The sequence below is a fragment of the Thunnus albacares genome, chromosome 23 (assembly GCF_914725855.1).
Source record: "Thunnus albacares chromosome 23, fThuAlb1.1, whole genome shotgun sequence".
NCBI classification, from domain to species: Eukaryota; Metazoa; Chordata; class Actinopteri; order Scombriformes; family Scombridae; genus Thunnus; species Thunnus albacares.
Window position 1 is genome coordinate 18,201,468 of NC_058128.1, and position 22,139 is coordinate 18,223,606.

Here is a 22,139-nt window from a genome sequence, read left to right on the forward strand (position 1 = left end):
GTCTTTACATACACATACTATGTATTGTCAAGCCTTTCTAGCAGCGGGTCACAGCTGAAGGGAGTTCAGAGGGTCCAAGACCTGCACCACCAACCCCCCCTGCCCAAACACACACACATACACACACACACACACACACACACACGGCCTTGTCAAAGGACCCTTTGTGCGCTGTTGTTTTTTCAGGGGAAATACTCTCTTTATTCCTCTGTGGGGAATATAAAGCAGCGATCACCTAATCACACACACACTGAGAAACCCAGTCAAGCACACACACATACACATTTACACACATACTCACGCTGTACTAAAAATACATATGTTCAAACACATCCAAAAACACATACACTGCACACACACTCATTTGTATTGACGCATATAAATGAACACTCATTCACATTGACACACATGCAAAGGCAAACACACACACACACACACACACACACACACACATTCACAATGGGTCATTTATGTCCCTCTCTGCACCCCACATTCATACTTGGCAGGCGGGTGACGGCTCTGTTGTTTCAGTGACCTGGAGGAGAAGTTATGTGCTCTTAATTTATACATCAGGAAACACACCTCTCTCCCTCTCTTTCTCTCTCTACACACACACATACACACACAGAATTGTGTTTTATATAAAACAAAAGTCAACAATAAATAATTTTAAAAGGCGTATTTTGGCAAAGCAAATACATATAATTCTCCTGCCTTATTTTAAAGAGAGAGAGAAACAGAGAGGGAGCAGTAAGGTAACCCAGAAGCCTTCAGCTGCCCCAGGGCAGAGTGTAATATTGATGTGATGGTTGCAAGACCTCCACTACGGACACACACAGAGTGGTGTGGCAGCAGTGTACACATTCAGGACCAAACCTTACAAAAACAAGACAGAAGAAGATGAAATCCTCTAAAATAAGATGTGTATGTATGTATGTATGTATGTATGTGTGTGTGTGTGTGCATGTGTGTGTGTGTGTGTGTGTGTGTGTGTGTGTGTGCGTGGGTGTGTGTGCGGTACCCGTTGAGCGCTGTGCTCTCCCATGGGAACGCCAGCACAGCTGAGAGTAAATGGCAATTACTGTGTTTAACTGTTTTATCCGCGCTGAGAGGCAACCATACATCGCCGATTCCACAGAACATCATTTAAACACACTTAAACACACACACATGCAGAAGCACACACACACACACACACAGACTCTCTCTCACGCCACGTCTGGTGGGTTATCCATGCCTGTCACATCGTCATTTACTCAACCATGATGGAGTGATACAAATACCGGCAGACATATTTCAATATTCTGCTGGAGCAAATTATGATATCTGATTAGCAAATGATGGAAAAGGGCTTCAGACACACACAGCAGTCTCTCCCCCTCTCTCTCTCTCTCTCTCACACACACACACACACACACACAGACACGTATGCAGAGTTCATTGTAAATCCAGAGCTCACAGTTGATGGATAGAGCCTTCAGTTGTGTGTTATGATGTGGTCATTTACAGTACTATGATTTTGATGCCAGTTGAACAGGACATCAGTATTGGACAAAACACCATGTTATTTGCAAGGCTTTTTATTTGATTTTTATTTTCTTTGCACCTAAACATTTAACACGTTATATCTTATATCACATAAGATGACAACAAAAATCAACAATCCATAATAAGAATGAAATAAAAGCAGTATGAATCATAAACATATACGAATAGGCCTAAATGGAAAATAAAAAAACAGAGACAGAAGTGGAGAGATAGACGGGAGAAGTTGAGTCAGTGGCTTCTTCTGCACTTTAATCCCTCCAGTAAAATGCATTTATGGATGTTGTAGCTAGGCCTGTACTGTATGTAGCACAGTGGTAGAGCATGCTAATATACAATATCCCTTTAAAATATTTCAAGAAACTGGATTCCTTCCTTCAGTAACTTCAACAATCCTGAAAAAAATCCTGGGATTCAGTTTGTGACTGCAGATGACATAATGGGATATATATTGGATATACTGTATATACTGTTTAGTCTATTTATTAACTGTTATATATATGTAATGTGTTGGCTATAGTAATATTCCTTGATTAATACTGTTTACAGTAAAGCAGCTTGAATTTAAATTTCAAGTGAAATTGAGAGACAGAGAGGGAGACAGAATAAACAGATGAGAGAGAGAGAGAGGTACCTTCTCCCCACCTTAATGTGAGTTGGCATTTGACAGGGATGTGTCAGACTTGTGTGAGTAATGAGAGAGAATGACTGTGTGTGTGTGTGTGTGTGAGAGAGAGAGAGAGAGAGAGCAAACAGATTCAGAGAAAGGAAACCTCACTCTAGCTGCTGTGGTGGTATGTGCTGTTGCTTTACGGACAGACAGGCAGACAGACAGACAGTTGTTCATTGGCCAGTTGGCTGCCATGGTCGCTGCCTGCGCTGGCACACCGAGGTGGTCAGGCTGAAATGGGTGGCTCTGTGTGTGTGTGTAAGTGTGTGCATGCCTGTGTGTGTGACTCACTCCCACCTGCAGGGAGACAGAGCAGTGCCAGCCGCCAGGCCTGGAGAACATTACTCACCGTCAGGACCGACGTCTCCGTTTGATACACACATACACAAATATTCAGCACACCACTGAATAATAAGTCGGTGTCCTGCGTTGCCTGACAAAATGTGCCCACCTGCAAATAAAGTACATGCTTCACTGACAGGAACTTACTGTACCTGAGGAAAGAAAAAACAAAGAGAGATTTTAATGTTAAAGGTGCTTTGTGTATCTCAATATATAAAATGATTCTATAATGATCATAAACAACCTACACCATTGGCAAGAAGTATTGCACTGCGTTTTATGTTGTGAATCATCTTGTGTGTAATTTTACAACAAAAAAAAAATCTGCTTGGTTGCTTTATGGCCCAAAATCAGAATAGAGTGCAGAGCTTGTGCAGTAAGGGACTGTATGAAAAGTGTACGGTATGGTCAACACCTTCGACATTACATAAAGCTATTAATTGGTACAATTTATTAGCTATTAATAACTGCAGAAAGAATTTATGATGATATACTCCTATTTAAACCTTAGGATTTGAATGGAATAATAGTTTCCATATAGCCACCAAAATGCACAATGGAAGTGGAACTAGCATTAATTGCCAAAATGATAGCAAACATACTAATATGATTTACCAGATTTTTTTTGACCACATGCTGTCACTCTCACTTTATATGATACATTTACATTTTTGACATATTTACTTTACTGCTCAGCTTCCTCACCACACACCACTAATAATTTTTGTACAGTCCCTAAAGTGAGCTAACTGATTTTCCAGAGTTTGGACTTAAAAAAAAAAAAAAAGGCAAAAAAATATATATATGAATATCATCCTTTAATTACAAAGCATTATCAAAAGAAGCCAACATCCTCTTTGCAATGGGGCAGACTGTTTAAAGTGAAAATATTTAGGAAACAACACTAACTGCAAATCTAACAATCCCACTGGTGTTCAGTAGAACCAATAAATGTGAAGTCTTAAACCAAGGTATCAAAAATACAAAAAAATAAAACAAAAAGAACAAAACAGATAAGTCCCCCTTTAACTTCTTTTCTTTACTGCATTCAATGTCCACAATTTAACCATCAGAAAAAGGTTTTATTATTATATTAGTAAAATCAGATACACTTTATAGTACAGAATGAGGTGAATACCAGAACAGCAAAATGGCTGATTTTCCTAATGCTCTTCTTCAGTACAAAATGAGACTTCAAGTGCCATGTGACAGCAGAGCATCTCCATTACAACACTGATGAGAAATAAAACAGCTTTTACCACAAAGCAAATCAGGCTTTGGCGCTGAAGCTGTGTGAGTGACACTGATCTCTCTGTGCATGAGTGTGTGCATGCCTGATCTTCATCCATCCATCTATCCATCCATCCATTTACTCTAAGCTCTTAAGCAGCACTGCTGTTAAAAAGTCCCCTAAAACTCTAAGCCAAGAGCGATAACATGAGCGGCAGGAGGATAACGTTGATGTAATGTCAGACGCACACAACTGACACCCAGTGTTACTCTCGTGTTAACAAAACCCATCACAGTCTGTCTGTCCGTCTGAAGGCACCCGCTAATCTGCTCTTAATCACAAGCTCTTATTTACAAAAAAAAATACATTTTTTATTAATGCAGCGGAGGGGGAGGGGAGTGAGAGAGAGGAGGATGATGGTGATAGTGGTGATGATGATGATGATTTTGTGATTAAATGATGCCATCGTTGTGTTGGTGGATTAGGACGGGCATGGAAATAGATTAGTTCTGCAGTGGTTTTGCATCATGATTGGCAGGCCTCCAAAAGCTCACTCCACACACTCCCTCTCTCTTCTCTCTCTTTCTGTCTCTCACGCTCTGCTAAAACAGAGTTGTGTGGAGGTCTATGGTTTGTAGGCTGCTAGCACCACCCGCTGGTAAAGAAAGACACATTACTGTGTGTTTCTCTGCCCCACATACTGTAACTTCACTTTAAAATGAGAGCAGGACTGCGCAGTGGTAAGGCAGATGGATCAACCAAAAAGGTTACAGGGTCAATTTTGTTGTAGTGTTCATCAATAGCCATGTGCTCCGTTAAAGTTAACACCAAATGTGATGTTTCAGAGTAGATATAGATGCTTATGAAATGAAATTAAAGGGAAAAACCTCAATAAATGAGACAAGGAGCATAACAAATGCAGATGCTTCCGTCCAGGGCGCAGGGTGGTTACTGAATGGTGTGATGCGAATGAAAATGATGTAATCAAAATACCAAATGAGGGAACAAAACACAGAACAGAGGCATCAGAGATTATGATTCATATCCCGAGTCGCACATGTGGTTGGGTAACAAAAATACATTAATTGAAGTGAGGAAAAGACTATTGTTTCAGTTAAATATTGGTTCAGCAAACGCATCCTGTCTCATGTCACTGTTGCCTTTTTTCAGTATTTTAACAAGATCATGACTATGAATGACTATGAGTGCCTACACATAAATATAAAAAACATTAATTATGCTTTAGCTGACACAAACGGATGTTGTAGTGCAGAGTGGATATAGGGGAAACAAAAAAACACATTGTCAGTGAACATTTTCTAGATACATTTAAACATTTTGCAACTAGGTAGATGCGTTCATAAAAAAACATTTCCTTTCTTTTAATTATCTTGATAAAAAAGATGTTAAAAATGTGATTCAATATGTTTCTCTTAGTAGTACATAAATATAATTAAGAAAAAAGTTTGGTTTGGGAAGCTTGTGGAGGCCCAACGCCTTATTAAGATCTTTTTTTTCCTTTAATTTGTCACCCATCTGAATAAGGAAGGCCCTGTATTTGATTTTGTCTCACAGCAAGCAGGATTTTACTGTTTTTTTTTTTCCTCCTGTCAAAACACAGGTGGATTCAAGACTCTAAATGACCCATAGTGACCCATGAGTGTCTGAGTGGCAGCCTGTCAGTGTTCACTGACAGCACTCCGTGGGTCTTCCACCCAAAGCATGCTTGGTCATTGTACTGTATTTCACACACTACTGACAATGGACTTACCTGCAAAGATCCATATTGTGGTTTCATTGTATTAGTCTCTATACCTCTTCTATGTATTTCTTTTTGTATAATATGAACATCAGTTTGCATCTCTAAGAGGAAAACTTTGATTTGACTGCTATCAAAACCTGAAGATGATCACAGACGTTTATTGAGCCATGAGCTTTTTTTGGCCCAAGAACATCAATCCAGCAATGCACGCTGCTGTGGGTGTTAGAGAGCAGAAGGACAGATTTGATCTCTGAGAAGACTGTAAATTTGTGGGTGACCAAAAGTCACTGATATTTATGATGTATTTCTCCCTGCAAATGCTTGAAATGAATGTCAGTTTGCATCCTTAGAAAGATGTGTTTGCTCTTTGATTTTACCACCATCTAAATCTGAAAATGATGTTTATTGCGCCACGAGGTCATAGCTGTGCTTGAAAAATGCAAGGTGCAAGGAGTTAAAGAGCATTTACGATGAGTTTTTCCTCTCTGAGAGTCCAGTAAATGTGTGAAGTTCTGGAAAGAGAGACTGACCACTTCTCTGCCCTTCAGCATCAGCGATCAGCAACCATTGCTCCTCTCTCTGCTTCCTCATTAGGAGTCTGAGAGAAACAGAACACAGACACACACACTCACACACACACACATAGACCCTCCCGCATACACATACAAATGCAGTACACTAACAGAATACACATGCACAGTTTGATTCTAATTGGGTGACCCAAAGCCATTGATATCATCTGCTATGGTGTGAGACCACAATCTCACCCAGAGCGACCGGCGGCCTCTTCACTCACACCGCCTCCAAAGAAGACTGGAGGAGTGAGGAAAGGAGGAAGGGTAAAGAAAAGACAAATAGAAGACAAACTGGCCTAAGAAGAGGAAGAAGAAGAGGAAGAACACAACAACAACAACAACGACAAAAACACAAAGTGGCGCCGAGTTCATTAATTAGAATTTCAAATTGGACAAACTCAAGATGACAGCGTTGCGCTTGTCAAATCAGATCATGCCCTGGCGGGGTGAGAGAGAGGGAAGAGAGAGAAGGAGCCACACTGCTTAGAGCCAAATACCACTCTTAGTAGCTGAATGGGTGCCATCTCTCTCTCTCTCTCTCTCTCTATCCTTCTCTCTCTCTCCCTTTTCCCTTTCTCTCCATTTCCTCTGATAACGCCAACCGCCTCCCCTCTGTCCCTGCGTGAATGTCACGGCCGCCTTAACAAGAAGTGACAATTAAAACATCATCAGCATCTTCAGGCTGAATGGGAGCGGCCTGCTGGGGTCCCTGGTTTCTGTGAAGGACGGAGGAAAGGAGGGTGGGACGGAGGGAGGCAGGGATGGAAGGAGAAAAAGTGTATAAAAGAGATGAAGGAGCTGGAGGGAAAAAAACTATGAGCCGAGAGAAAAGGAGAGAGATACATTGGCAACATATACAACACCTAATTGTGCTTAATGCCAATGAAGCAGAGTTAATAGAATTGATAGATGTAGGTTTGGAGCAGGGTGCCTGGTGTAAAACAAGTTAAATGTCTGGATGACAAAAAAACAACACAAATAAAACAGAAATGTGAAACTGGTAAACATGAAGCCCATCATTTTATAATGCAGGACCATCAGGAATATGGTGGAAAGACTGTTTTATATATATTAACTGTCATGTAATTGTCAGATTTTATGAGCAGTTTCATGCTTTTGTTTATTCCTTTGCAAAAATGTTTGTAGGCCTGCATACAGTGACTTACCAGAGTATGCAACTGTGCAGCCCAATGCGATGTGAAGTTTTGGCAGACACTGTATCAGAGAAGAATTGATAAAACCCATTTAAATGGTACTGGTAATGTAATATAGTACAATATAACATCATAGTGTAACTACACCCTCAAAACATTTGCATTTTCCTTAGAAAGTTTAGAGTCTCAGCTGTTCAGGCTGCAGATCTTAATGTAACTCCGAGTGTGTTAAATCAGCACCTAGCTAGTGTTTCCATCTCTTCATACTCAAACACTGTTACATACTGTAGTTATGAACTGTTACCTCAGAGGCATGTCAGCTCTCTGGGTGGACAAGCGAATCTCCAATCAACATTTGTCATCTCAAAGTAAATATCAGTGAAATAACAGCTTGAATATGATGTTTAGTTTTCCTGAAGTGGTTTCTGACTAAAGGCACCATGCCTTTAAACGCAACGTGTCTGCACCTGTCCAGATGTAATTTAGATTAGATTAGATGTAATTTTAGTGATCCCTGTGGACGAGTAATGGAATGTAGCTTGAGAAACTAATTTATAGCTAATCATTATTGAACAAAGTGTTTAACTGTGAAGAAAGGAAAGGCAAGAAAAGGAATCCACACTAGAGGATAAGACACTGAGATACGTGCTGTGGTTATTTCACCAGTGGCCTAGATTAAGCCGGCTAGATGGTGTTTGGCATTTTGAAGTATGTGTATGTGTGTGTGTGTGTCTGTGTGTGTGTGTTCGTGCACACTCACTGGGCTTTACACCAGCTGTGCCACTGCACACAAGGAAGGAGCTGCCGCCAAAATGAGCTGTCTTCACAAAGAGCCAAAAATCATCCAGCACGCCACTGGGCACACACATATACACACACACACACACACATATAAACACACATACCCACATATGTGAATACATTGCACAGACAGATGCGGACATACATACGAGATCCCAGTTAAAAAGGTGTGAATTTAATAGTGGACAAAACTTATCTCCTGAGTTTTCATTTTAAACCTGTAAAGTGTATCATCAATTATGTCACTAGAGTGTGTACACATGTGAACATTTTTGCGTGCATGCGTGTGTGTACGCATGTGTGCAGAGCCAAACAGCCAAGTGCTCTCAGGTTTGATGGCTTTCTGTTATGACTCCATTATGCTGATGGCTTTGGTTCTGTTCCAGGTTCTCTATGTGTGTGTGTGTTTCTGTGTGTGCGTGCGTGTGTGTGTGTGTGTATATGGTGGCAGGAGAACACTTGCACTCCACAGCATCATTAAGGATTGATGAAGCGTCTCTGCAGAGCCTGGCTCTGACTCCTGAGAGGATCCCAGGCTTCCTCATCCAGTCCAGGAGTCCACTCTACTTCTACTCCCCACACCATCGCTGGAACACCCCAGATCACCCAACACCACTCTCTGACATTGACACGGGTTTAGGGACCTCCTCTGCTAATGCGAGCTTCAAGGTGTGGAAATTAAGACACTGAAGACAAACCAGACACTGGTGTCATAATGTCAGGTCATGTTGTTGATTGTTTTTTAAAATGTCTACCCAGATGTTTAACAACATTTAACAATGATTATTTCTAAACCTGAATATTTTCAAAAAGAATTTAAAAAACCCCCACTATATCAGTCAATCTAATTGAAATCAACACCACCGCCTAATTTTAACAGCAGAGGAAATGGGCTTCAGTTAGCGAACCTATTTACCATTTTTTTACTCTTCAGCCTTCTTGCTAGTATAGTTACTAGTTGCTATCTAGTTATTTATTTTCTTATTTATTGACTTATTTATCCAGATAGCCATGAATATTTTTAATGAAAATAAGGAACAAAATAGCTCTTTTGACTGAAACATCCTCCATATAATAAAAGATACAGAGGTGGGATGTGTGAGGGAACACTCTCTTCACATATTATGCTTTCTATACTTTCTCCACATCTCCTTAAGTACCATATCAAGGAAAACTAAAATATTATGAATATTATTAAAATACTATATTATGAACAATGAAACACACAACTAACTATTTTATATACATTTATTTATTGGAACAAACTGACACATAGAGGTAACATTTGTTCATTCCATTATTTTGTAAAACCACATACCTATGTTAGGTAAAATGTGTTATTATACTTAAATCTTTAATATAGTAGTTTAAAGCTGCTATAATCAATATTTTTATATTAACAATGGATCAAATTACTATGTGTAATGTGAAAGGGGTCACTAGTGATGAACCCTGAGATAATTATCACCCCACTCAGCAGTTGCCCTCAGCTCTATAAAGCCTTAGTGTCTTGCAGCTCATTGTTTTGGTTTTCTGGCCCACAACTTTACAGTTTTGGGTCACCCTCACCACTCTCAACACTGACCCTGCCTAACACAACAAGCAACTGTTTTCAGTGAAAAAGTTCTGATAAATCCACTGTCCAGCACCAAACAAAAGACAAAGTTAGCAACTAGCTGGTGATATTGGAGCATTTAGCAACTAAAGAGCGAGATATTTCCCTCAGGAGGTGGTGAAGACCAAAACAGAGCTGAAAGTAGAGTGAATATTGGACTAACTATCACTGGGTATCCAGAGCCAAGGCTCTAAATGACTGCTGTTGTTGCTCCGTCTGGCTGGGTGTGTAAATAGGTGACTGTCAAATCAACTCTGTATGGTGATAATATGTCAGAGTTTTGTATAGCTTGTTACACTGCCCCAAGTGGACAAAAAATAAATGAATCCAGGTTTAACTGCAAGAAATAAGACACTACATAATGATCACAGTAAGGTATCACTGTATAAGGAGGTACTTGGGTCAGCCTTTTAAATATAGTAAAAATGTGCAATGGTCAGCTGAACATTTCTTGTGCTACAGTATATTTACAGCAAGAGACGAGTAAGTGGTCTGTAAAACTGACAGAACACTGACAAAACCCCCACAAGCTTTGGGCCATTTCACAGACTATTGAATTTTATTTGTCCAGCACTACTGACCTAATAACAAGCCCCGTGAGATACTGCAGTAATGGAACAACTGTACTTTAAGTATGGTAATATACAGTGTATTACCTATGGATTTCCACCACATTTGTTTGATGTTCTTACCTAAAGGTAATGGTTACAATTCCCTGGCTATAGAGTTTTAAAAGAATATTCTGTTTATAACACAACCTTCAAACTTTTTGAGACATTAGCATGAACTCTGAAACACAGGTTTAAGTGAAGCTGAAAAGACTATCATATATGATATGATATATCATAGTACAAACTGAAAATTGAAATTTCACCCCCAAAACACTCAGTAAATCTGGATTTATAGCTCTTTACTTAACTGTAGTTTACTGTAAAACTTTTAGACCACATGATTTTAAATTCATGTTTTCATGCCATACTACACATGAGTTAAATTCCCCCTATAGCTGCTTCGTAACTCTTACACAAGTGATATGAAATCCTTTGCAACTGTGCTATCTGACATATTTTTTTCTCTTTTCATGCTTTATCAAAGCCACAGCTGAATCCTGGATGTTGGTTAGAAAAGGAGATGAGAAGTAGCAGAACAAGTCATGGTGGCAGGAACACTGTAAGTTATTATGCATTATTGCATTAGACATTAGCCTACTTTTGTTAATTATTTTGGACAGTTGTGTATTTGCCTTTAATTTAAGTTTAAAAGGAGGTAAAGTGCTACAACACACTTGCCGCAGAGCCATTTTGGCTTCAACTTTGGCTCTACAGCATATTGCAGTTAGACTAAAAATATTGCACATACATGTTTGCATAGGTCTTTGTTATTACATTATGGTATGTCTCTCTGTAAACACTTATCATTGTGTGTGTATGTTTTCCAGGCTTCTTCATGTCTGCTACACCAGGAAAGTCCAGTCGCTGGATGTACGGCCGTACTGTAAGAGAACAAAGGTCATCAAAAGGTTACAAGCGAATCTCTGATCCGCTGTGTCCCAAGTAGTAAAAAAAGAAATCTCATGTCACTTAGCACTAAACTTCTCTCGCCCGCCACCGCTTAATTGCGAGCAGAACTCAAATCACAAAAATGAAATCAAATATCCGTAAGCAAATCTGCAAACTCAGCCCCCAACAGAACACAACACAACAGAGAAAAGGGACTATAATAAAAATCAAAACAAAATGTTCCCCAATCCATGACAGCCGCGGAGACAAATCCAATTATTTGTGTCTCATGTTGCAAATTTGTTCTAATGGTCGAAGTGAGGAAGTAAATAAACGCCTGCGAAGGGGAAACAAAAGAATGTGATTTCTAATTAACTTGAAAGAGGAACAGCAGGGCGACTTAGTAAACCCATCTTTCATCTGCTGCCTCAGACCACTCGTTTGTTTGTTGCACAATGTTGTCTTCAAGAGGGGCGGGAGGACGAGTGTGTGTGGGGGGGATAACACTGTACTGCTTCCCTCCAAATGAAATGTCAACAGATTTAACTGCACTGCGGAAGGAGTGCAGCGTTTTCCAGCGTTTTGTCGATTTTATTGTTCATTAAGCTTCGCAGCCGCCCATTCCTTCCCCCCCTCCACCAAATCTTCTTCCTCCTCCTCCTCTCCCACTTGTTCGAGGCTTCATTTGCAGCATCTTGGCTTTGAAGATCACAAACGGCTGAGGCAATAATTGGGTTTGTGCAATTACAGCGAGCTTAATGAGAGAGAGAATTCAGGAGTTTGTCTTGCTCCTATCTCCAACTCTCCGCGCTCAACCATTAGGCCGGCAACTGTCTCTGTCTTCCGCTGTCTCTCTGAAGCACTGTCGACGAAGGAAGATGTTATCGTACGGGATGAAGTGGTCAACACATTCATAACATGCACAAACGGTACACACATCACATATGCACACAAGGCCTGGATGATGGAGAGAGCAGATATGCTAATCTCCTGCCCGTGACTGACCAGAATGACAAAAAACAAACACAGATGCAGCACAAGACAAGTAAAGAGAGAAAGAGAAAGACAAAGCAAAAGAAAAGATTTCAATTGGAGAGATAAGCCACATCAACTAATCAGTGTTTAAAGGACGTTTAGGAGACCCAGAGGCCACTATCTGCTCATATGGTTTCAAAGAAAGCCTGTAGCTCTCAAAGTTTTCAATGCAAATCCAAGACTCTTAAACAATCAAGCCAGGATGCAGCGACCTCTGATTCTGCTCTAGACAGGAGTATTTGTGAGACACTGGTAAACCACAGGAACATACCGGTAAGGTCGAGCACAGAGGTCACCTAGAGGTGGCATCATATACAGTATAATGTTGCTCAGTTTAGCTCAAAGATTTGTAGTCACTGACTGTATGTACTTAATTCATTGTTTTTAAGCCTAACAATCACCATTCGTATTGCTTCATGTTAAGGCGTTACCTCTTGACTTTCTTCTGTTCACCTAAAAACTCTGCAATCAGTAAGCTTTTAACCGAGGAAGTGATACATTGTATATCACAGCTTAGCAGACAATAGTGCTTTTGGTCACCAGTGAGGGGAGCTCAAGTGCATCAGTGCTACATAGAGAGTCCACAGTGACGCTAGTGGCTGTGAGAGTGGCTCTTTTTTTTTTTTTAAATTAGCACTAAACATCTGAGGCTGGAGGGAATGTCATTAGTTTTGCAGGTATTTGGAAGTGAAGTGATCATTAGAATCATTAGAATTCATTATATGGGGAACGTGAACGTGTGTGTACCAAATTTCATGGCAATCGATCCAATAGTTGAGGTATGTCAGTCTGGATCCAAGTGGTAGACCAACAGACCGACCTTCACATAGACATCCATAGAGCCTCGATGTTAGCATGGCTAAATAAAGTTACTGATTTGGTCAGTACTGTCACATCAGTTTGGAGTTATACATTCATTCGTTCATGAAATGAACCTCTGGTCAACAGGAATCTGCAAGGTATCCTAAAAGGTACCCTTTAGTTTTAGATGATGATTAGATGGTGACATAAAGAAAAATGGAAAAAGGTATCGAGTATGTGGTTAGATTAGAAATTTGGTTTCTGTTGTCTAGTGAGTATAACATCACGTCAGTCTGTTACATTGTCATATTCCACTATGGTGACAGTCAATCTACAGTACATTAGGTAGGTTCTTGTAATGCTTTTTCATTGACCTCCTGTGTGATTTCTGTAGCCACACACCTTCTTATTTCATTTGTGTCATGTCATATCTTATCTTTACACTCTGGTGAAGGCTTTTGCCAAAATGTACGGGCTGGATCACATTCCATTCTTATTCCATACCCATACTACGAATAGACTCATTACACAACACAGTAACACAGTCAGCGATACATAACACACTCATTAACACCAATCAAGCCTCCAGCGAAGAACATTATGGATCTGTTTAAACCTGCAGTTCTGTGTCAACAGTAGATGTCGCATGTTTGTAGGCAATGTGCAATATTAGCAAATCATTGCTCATTACCTAAAAAGATATTTCACTTATAATGTACTTACAGGCAAGATAATACATGCAGCGGGTGTGCAATGAATAAGGGCCGATAGGGTTTGTTCAAAAAACAGTAATTTTATCTTACTGCGTTACATAATAACCAGTGAGATAACATTCCTGCAGTGCAATTATGGAGATGCAAGATAAGTTCATATTTGGAGGGAATATTTGTTTTTGTTAGGCCTTGCATTTGATCAACCATATTTCCAGGGAAGTGAGTCAGTGAGAGCATTTGTATCTATTTCTCTTTATGATATCCGTATATTTCAGATTGGGAGACCTAATAAGACTTAGTTTCCAATGTTCCAGGCTTTTATGTTTTAGGATGCTCTCCTTCCAAAATCTACAACCACATTTAAGGCTTTATTCAAAGCTACCCATTACTACATGAAAACACAATCCTCAGGGTGACAGGAGTGTAAAGAACACAGACGTTCAACCAGCTGTTACTGAGCGAAGGGAAACATCTGTGGTGTGTGTGTGTGTGTGTGTGTGCGTGTGTGTGTGTGTGTGTGTATGTATGTGTGTGTGTGTGTGTGCATCCATCAACCTGTATATCTGTGAGTTCCTTTGCTATCCGTGAAGCCAGCTGTGAATTTTCTTCCTGACAGGGTATGTGCAAGTTCTAGAAAAACACACAAAAACACATACAGTTTTATTAACACAATCAGCTCTGTGAATCTACTTGTTACATTAAAAAAAAAGATGAGAACATGGTGAATATTAAATAAACATATAATGATATTAAAATAGGAAGCCACAGGGTTCTGACATCCTGCTAAAGATAAAAACAGTCCATGTGGTCACAAGAGACCATGAGCCACATTCATCAAAGCACTAACCATATAAAAGTTTAAAACTATTTTACATGTAAGTGCTTACTGTAAAGTAATTAAAATTTACTACTCATATATTAAGTTCATGAACAAAGACCACACCATTTGTACAATATAAAAACTTGTTTATTTGGATTGGTGACAAGATTCAGGAAAAATTGGATCAGGGTCATGAACGGTGGGATGAAGGGGGTTGATTGCTGGGAGATGAACAGGAGCCGGAGATAGGTTGAGGTCTTGTACTATAGTATGATTGGCATCAAGGGGAGGGATAAAGGGGGTCAATTGCATGGGAATGAATGGACGCTGAATGGAGTCATGATGTGGCTGGAGCATCTAGGAACCCCGGGGTCGAGACTCAGGGTGGGGGCGCATCTGGGTGAGCTTTCTACTTCATCATCCCCCTGTGGTTTCACAGAAAGAACCTGGGACAGCCAGAATTTGAACATAGGACCTTCTTTCTGTGAGGCAACAGTGCTAACCACTGAGCCACCATGCCACCCACTGAAAGGGGAGAGAGGAAAAGAACGAGGTTTTGGGGGGAGGGTGTTGTGAACCGAGAGTAACGAAAGAGAAAGGGGTTAGACACGCACAGGTGATTGAGTTAGTGAGAGAGAGCGAGGCGTGGTCTTGTTCCTGAGCCTTGGTTATAATAACTTCATTTAACTTTTTTATGGTGTAAAAAAAGGGATTCTCCACTCAAGTTATTACAAGAAAAGGGAGAGATAAGATGTCTTCAAGTATAAATGTATATTATTATTATTATTATTGGCTGTGATCATTTTCAGGGTACAAAAAAGAGTTTGAGGACAGATATTTTCACCAATTACTGTATTTGTTGAGTCACAGCATCTTAAGAAGGTTTAAGATAAGTCAGCTGGAATTATAGAGAGGAAATGCCTGCAACCATGAGTCGGTTTTTATTGTTTCTCTAAATTTGAGGAGCACTTGGTAGCTCAACAAAAGTATGCCATTCTTGAAAGCCCAAAATAGTTGTTGGTTATTTTCATATAAATTAATATATAATTAAATGTAACTGACTTTGATTTATATTAGTGAATATCAGTGATACATACAGAATATGTTTGTATGCTCCTCTGTCTTACCTCTCCCTGATACACAATGTGTCCAATAGGGCAGACCATGCAGGCAGTGCCGGAGCCAAACATCTCTTTGACCCGCTGCTGCTTCAGAGCGCAGCACAGCTGGCTCATGGTCAGGTAACGCTCCGTCACCTTGAATTCACCCTGGGAGAAGAAGAGGGCAGACGGATCAGAGGAAATGTATCCTTGCATGTTGACCTTTAATGTTTATGTCATTTGCATTAATATATGACGGGAAACATAATAAGAGTTTTAGTTTTGAACATCAGAGGCAAAGAAAAATGACTGCTCAGAAAGTGGTGTGTTTGTCTTTCTCACCCATTTCCTGGTTAGTTCCAGGATGCTCCTCCGGGTAACACCTGGGAGGATGATGCCATCAAGAGGTGGTGTTGCAAGCTCCTCCTCTAAAAAACAGGAACAAAAATTCAAATCAAAAGTTTTTGAGGCAAATAGAAAAAAGATGCTGTGTGCCCTGAAGTTGTAATGAAGATGTCCTGCCAGTAGAGGTCACATTTGTTTAATATCCAAAGCATCCTACTTATTAAAAACAAAAAAATCACTTTACAATACCCTACATAACAGCCTGTGGTCAGCCAAGTGTGACTAACCTCCATCCTCATTGATCCAGTACAGGAAGATGTTCATGGTTCCTGCCTCAGTGATCTGGTGATCCTCTCCATACAGCCACAGCACCTGCTGACACCCATAATCCACTGCTTCATACTGGGCAAACAGAGAGCATCCGTAGTTCCTGCAGCAATTCAAAGCAACAATTGAAATATGACTTTAGCTACTTTACTGTCTACAACACTGCATGCAACTACTGTACAGTGAAGTGAGAGACATTATTTTATCTCCTGTCCCAAAAAAGCAGGATGCACTTTATTTTTTTAAGTGACAGTTTCCAGCAGAGACTTTGACAGGATATGAAGGCTTTTCTTTAAAGAATCCTAACTGAGAATTATTGGATTAGATTCCAGATACTAGATACTAAACTAGAACAAACTGTAATTTATCTTCAATAATGAATCAAACCAAAATTTGACGAGTGTAGTCCTAAAGATTTTTCTGCACTTGTTCTCACCAGCTAGATGATCATATTGGAGTTGACTGCATTATCAGTGAATAAAAACTAAAACATGCATATATTATGTGCCTACCCACCCTCCCATTTTGCAGTCTCCAGTTCCTCCTTTCCAGGCCCGCGTGTACTTTGGGTCGGCCCACAAGGAGAGGCCCTTTGCATCGGTGTTGAAGTAAGCGCCCACTTGACACAAGATCACATACAGCAAGGCACGAGCAGGCTTCTTTACACCCAGAGATGGCTACAATGGGACACACAAAGACGCACAAATTCAATTGCAGTTCCAAGACCAAAAAGCAGAGCAGAACCACTATAGATCCACCTTACCTCAGTGCTGATAAATGTCGGTCTGATGTACACACTGGCTGAGTCTGACTGAGGAACCCAGTCCTGGTCAATCTCTACAAGTCTCCTGATGCACTCCAGCAACTCTGACTGATCAAAGGCCTGGAGGAGGGAGAGAGGGAGAGAAAGTGTGGGGAGAAGACAAGAAAAGAATGATGGGAGGCACTTAGATGAAATATCAGAGGAGAGAGTTGAAATTGTGGCTTAAGTTGCAGTTTGATGGCAAAAACAGTATTTCCTTCATCACTGTCACCTATCCTTTCATCAATCCATCCATTCATTCATTCTTCTGTCAAACTTCTTTCTTCACATCCATCTTACAGGTAGACAAGCTCTCTTGGCAGAGTTGGCCATGCGGTTCATGTTGAGCATCGGTCTGAAGAGACGCAGTCTGTTGTCATCCCCGCGGTACGCCTTCAACCCTTCAAACAGCTGGTGAGAAGAGAAGAGAAGAAGAAGGTTATATCTTTGAGGAGTCATATGAAGCGCTATTTTTGAATCACATAGTAAAAAACTAACTACATTTTAGCAAAGGAAAGGTATAAAAAGTAAGGCTAAAGTTTGAATCCTTCATTGTACCTGTATGCCATAGTGTAGTGACGAACAGGCCGGATTAAGTGACAGGTTCCCAAATGGCTTGATGAATGGAGCCTGCCAACCCTCAGTTGCACTCCACTCTATGGTCAGCATGTGGTCAGTGAAGACCGTCCCGAAGGCAAACACCTCCGATTTGGCCTTCAGAGTGGAGGACAGCTGGATCACCAGGTCACTTGCCTGGTGCAAATACAGAAGACAACAGGAGAGGAAATAGTGACAATTCAGACTGAGTCTGAGTGTTTTATGCAATAATGAAGCCTGTATCATTTTTTAATTTAGGGATTATTATGCTCATATTTCACCAACTAATTACTTGTAAAAGAAAGAAAAAGTGCCCCTTATTAGCTTCCAGAGGTCTTGTGTTATCTTCCTCCTCAACATTCCTCAATTTACTCTTGTTTTGTCTCCACATGTCTCCACCATGTCAGGCATATTGTCTACATGCTGTGGCTTAATTTGCAGTCCTCACTTCTTAATGTGTATAACATTACTGATATATGATTGTATCTACTTGTCAGAGAAGAAACACATTATATTATATATAAATTCAAACTTCATAGTGTCTGTCAAAGTTGAACAAATGTGTTAAAGAAAACTAGCAATAACTTAAACCTGCCTCATAATTTTGAAGGAAAAGGTGTCATTTTTAGGTTGAACCCTGAGTTCTCCATTCTGGAAATACATAGAAACATCACTCAGAATTGAAAATGTACACTTTTTTTTTTTTAAACTCATTGAAGATTTTTTTTTTTCATATTAATATCTCAAATGACACTGTCTTCATGCCACCAATCATTCCAATTGTTTACCTATATACGTGTTTGCCCAGCAGGGGTTACTACAACATTGTCAGTGTGACAGGTTAATTCAAAGATTGTCATAAGACACCAAGACAGTGACACTGCAGCATCTATGACACTGTGGACATATAGGAATGAATCATAGTCAACAACAGTATGGTATTTATCTATATCTGCAGGAAGCTCTTTTTCTCATTTAGCCCATTTAATGGTCAAAGTCAGGGTTATGTGCCCATAGATGGAGAAATAAGAGTCATATTCTTCTTCTTCAAACTGTGAGAAAAAGTCATTGCTGTCCTTTCCTGCTGTTCTGCAAGACTGAATAATGTGCTCCTTCTTTTAAAGAGACACTTTCTGGCCCTGCCATTCAGTAAATGATCTGTTCCAATTGGCTGGGATTATCTTTATCTCCTCCCTCCTGGTGCAGAAGGTTGCTTGCACCATAATCCTGGATTACAAAATGGTGTGCAGCCACAGCACAACACTGTATGCATGTGTTTAAATTACTGTGTTTTTTCCTACAGTGTTTTATTTTTTTTCTTGCAGGTAGTTTTTTAATGGTCGTTCATTTTCCTTTTTAGAAGTTAGTCTGCTCTCCAACTGTTAATCTATATTTTCCCCTGCAAAAGAGCCAGGAATATTTGCTTCTATGTCATCTTTTGGCACTTCAAAAAATAACAGAGTGGGCCTGGCAGTCTTTAAATAGTGAAAGAGCACTATCTATGTCCTTAGAATGCGCCATAATCCCTCTTCACTGTCACCTGCATCCCTCAGTTCACACACACACAGTCCAGCCAGTGTTTGGCTGGGATTAAGTGGCTATAAATATGAATGTGCTGTGTATCCAACCATCTTCCAGTGTGTAGGAGAGCAGTGTAGGGAGGAGAGAAGAAGCACAGGGCTTTTGTAGCAAGCACTCACACAGCAAGACAAGGGCCTTTCAAATATTTGCCAAGTCTGTCTCAGATGACAGGCTTTACCATGATCTTTAGTGAGTTGATTGATAAAGTCCATCACATATATCAAAGAATCTAACGGGACAAACCAGACTTCATTGACTCACTTCAAATTTTCATTTCTTTCAATGGAAGCAAAAGTTAGCACACATCTCTCCAAACCAAAGCCAGCTTTCACCTTTGTGTGTGTGTGTCTGTGTCAGTGAGTGTGTCTGCATATATCCACCCTAATCTCTACCTGAGCCTGCTGTCTACTGCTCAGGTGTTCAGGGTCAGAAAACAAGCAAAGCTCCAGCTACTTAGCGTGAGCTGGGAAAGTGGATTCTGCTGAGCAGCCAGGAGGAAGAGGAGGTCGAGCACAGGAGCGGACACTGGTGGTGTCCATCCTTCGCCCCTAAAAACCACGAAAATGGCAACGACATGGAAATTATTCCGGTTGAAGGGAAGATGAGAGCTAAATCAAAAGTCTTAGAAAAGGCTTGGTGAGGTCAAGTGGATTTAATCAAGCGCTGGGATTTCTGTTGGATATGTCTTCCATGTGTTTGTTGTTACAATAACAACACTGGCGAATGACTGTGGCTCTCAGGGGCTTTCGGTTCTGCTCTTGGCAACATGAGGACAAGAAACAGGGCTGGAATATCTTCTATCTGGAGCAATAGGGGGGATTTTTAAGTGTCAGGAAGCCAAGGAATCATCAAGATGCTGCAGCTGGAGCAGCTACTGAGGGTAGGTGCTGTTAAATCATCAAAGGAAGAATGGCATTTAGACAGTGGGCCTGAACCACTGAGGCTTTGCATCCCATCCATTCTACAGATCAATAACCACAACTCATTAGAATAACTTGTTTCAGTACCTTGAAGCTTGGAATGCTGTTGTCAGCCATTGGGGTGGCGCTGCTTCCCTGAAGACAATTTGGACAATGTTACAGTAATAATAACAGTAGATTTCAAATGTGCATTGTCACTTCATTATGCAAAAAAAAAAAAAAAAAAAAAAAAAATTACAAATATTTACTAATAACATGTTGCATTGCATTTAGAATGAGGATTTATTTCCATTCATTTCTTGCTATTGTCAGGGTGGGCAATAAACTAGATTTCTTTTTCACGCTTAACAATTATCCTTGAGGTGCATACTGCAAATTTATTCCTATTTAAAAAGAAACAAACAAACAAAACAAATAAAAGAAACCATAAAATTGCAGTAGAGACCCTATGGAGTGTCTTTGCTACTCTACTTTTTGGCGTTTTTCTGAGGCAAAACATTCATATAAACTTCCAAACCCAAATTGGCTCAGGGTTCTTTATGTATAAAATATTTTTGATTAATTATTGTATCATAATAGCGCTTTGATATAAAATCACCATCACTATGTACACTGGAAGCCACACTGCACTGTATACTTTATTGAAGTATACTTTATCAAATTTAAGCATCTTTTTAAATATAGATGTGATCAGAAATAGGCCTTTTGACTCAGTTACTGTACATCAGTGGTCCTTACAACCATAAATGGCGTAACATATAGCACAAGAGTCACATATTGTCCATATAGGACTTCTGTGAAAAAAAAACAACATAATTTGGCTGTTTTAATATATAAATTCCTACATGTTCATTTCAACTACTGTACCTAGCAGATTAAAGCACAACCTGCGTCACCAATATTTATACCCACAACAGTCTTGTTGTAGAATAAGACACACATTACCTTCAGAGCAGGAGAGACGTCTGACTGAAAGGTCGCCATGATGAAAATCAAAGCCGCCGTGCACCTTCAGGTTCCTTCAGCTAAACCGCTTACTAATTGCTCAGGTTGAAACCAGTCCCATTGTGTTGCAATGGCACCAGACAAACATGCAAGTGGACACGGTGACACTACAGTGCTATAAAGCAGTGGCTCTCAAAGTGCGGTCTAGGGACCCCCACGGGTCCTTGAGGGAGTTCCAGGGGGTCCCCAGAAAAAAGGAGAATCATTTATTTTCACTACAATTCCAATCATAAGTAACACAATGGCATAATGTATGACTTTTTTGGTCATGGGTTTCATACACTTTCTGTAATAAAACATCTAAAAGCAAAAATCTTAACAGATGGGAGACCCTGGGAAAAATTCTTATCAAATGGGGGTCTAATTTGTCTAATTTGTGCCAGTTTATGACGTGACGTGAAAAAGTTTGAGAACCACCGCTAGTCTATAAAGGACGTCATCACTACCCCTGTATAGTTTTTTTTATTTATTATAGTTTGTTGTACTTTTATATATAAAAAAAATATCAATTATCACTGAAGTATTTACATGGGCGTTGTCTCTGTGAGTGTGGTTGGTTAAAGGTGCGACACTAAAAGGGTGACGGACTATGGAGAAACTGACGTAACAATATATTTTTTAACCTTTTTTTCTCCTTTACTTTACTAAACTTTTAAAACTCAGCAGCATCATAGATTTGAAGTCGTCCAGCCTGTTATATCGGGTGTTGTGTCCTCTGCAGGCCACAGGGTGGGGGTGCGGGCTCGTTGTTAGAGTCTGAACACCCACAGTGGTTTTAACTCTTTCTGTCTCGAGCGCTTTGCTTCAAACTACCTGCTGCGCGTGCTCTCAGCGCGTGCCCCTGGACAGTTTGTCAAACATTTCGTTGCGGACTATATACTCATCCAAGCTGTACAAGG

General features: G+C 40.1%; 2 protein-coding genes and 1 long non-coding RNA gene across 8 annotated transcripts in view; 2 read left to right on the forward strand and 1 right to left on the reverse strand.

Annotated features, from left to right (window-relative positions):
* The first annotated feature begins 6,918 nt into the window (after positions 1 to 6,918).
* On the forward strand, positions 6,919 to 15,919 carry LOC122974762. The gene is made up of 3 exons (XR_006400431.1): positions 6,919 to 8,749; positions 10,791 to 11,214; positions 15,720 to 15,919. It is a non-coding gene; the product is annotated as an uncharacterized LOC122974762 (long non-coding RNA).
* bcat1 (branched chain amino-acid transaminase 1, cytosolic) lies at positions 11,090 to 21,482 on the reverse strand. 2 transcript variants are annotated; one of them, XM_044342681.1, is made up of 11 exons: positions 21,181 to 21,482; positions 20,323 to 20,370; positions 17,696 to 17,890; positions 17,438 to 17,548; positions 17,099 to 17,218; positions 16,852 to 17,012; positions 16,296 to 16,438; positions 16,006 to 16,091; positions 15,691 to 15,831; positions 14,299 to 14,373; positions 11,090 to 11,187 (listed from the first exon to the last, which is right to left on the reverse strand). In XM_044342681.1, exons 1-11 carry the CDS (start codon positions 21,217 to 21,219, stop codon positions 11,149 to 11,151), a joined length of 1,158 nt encoding a protein of 385 aa, XP_044198616.1. In that variant the 5' UTR covers positions 21,220 to 21,482; the 3' UTR covers positions 11,090 to 11,148. The 2 variants fall into 2 exon arrangements, with proteins under 2 accessions (XP_044198616.1, XP_044198615.1); XM_044342680.1 differs by lacking the exons at positions 20,323 to 20,370; positions 21,181 to 21,482 and having other exon boundaries at positions 17,696 to 19,654.
* The window catches only part of LOC122974757 (lymphoid-restricted membrane protein), a 40,611-nt gene continuing 35,721 nt past the window's right edge, over positions 17,250 to 22,139 (forward strand). For 3 of the 5 annotated variants that reach the window (XM_044342666.1, XM_044342672.1, XM_044342673.1), the window contains exon 1: positions 21,483 to 22,138. The gene's annotated coding sequence lies outside the window, so the exon portion shown is untranslated. Of the gene's footprint in view, positions 17,552 to 20,085; positions 20,196 to 21,482; position 22,139 lie in introns of those variants that run through there. The other 2 variants (XM_044342668.1, XM_044342669.1) reach the window with 2 other exon arrangements.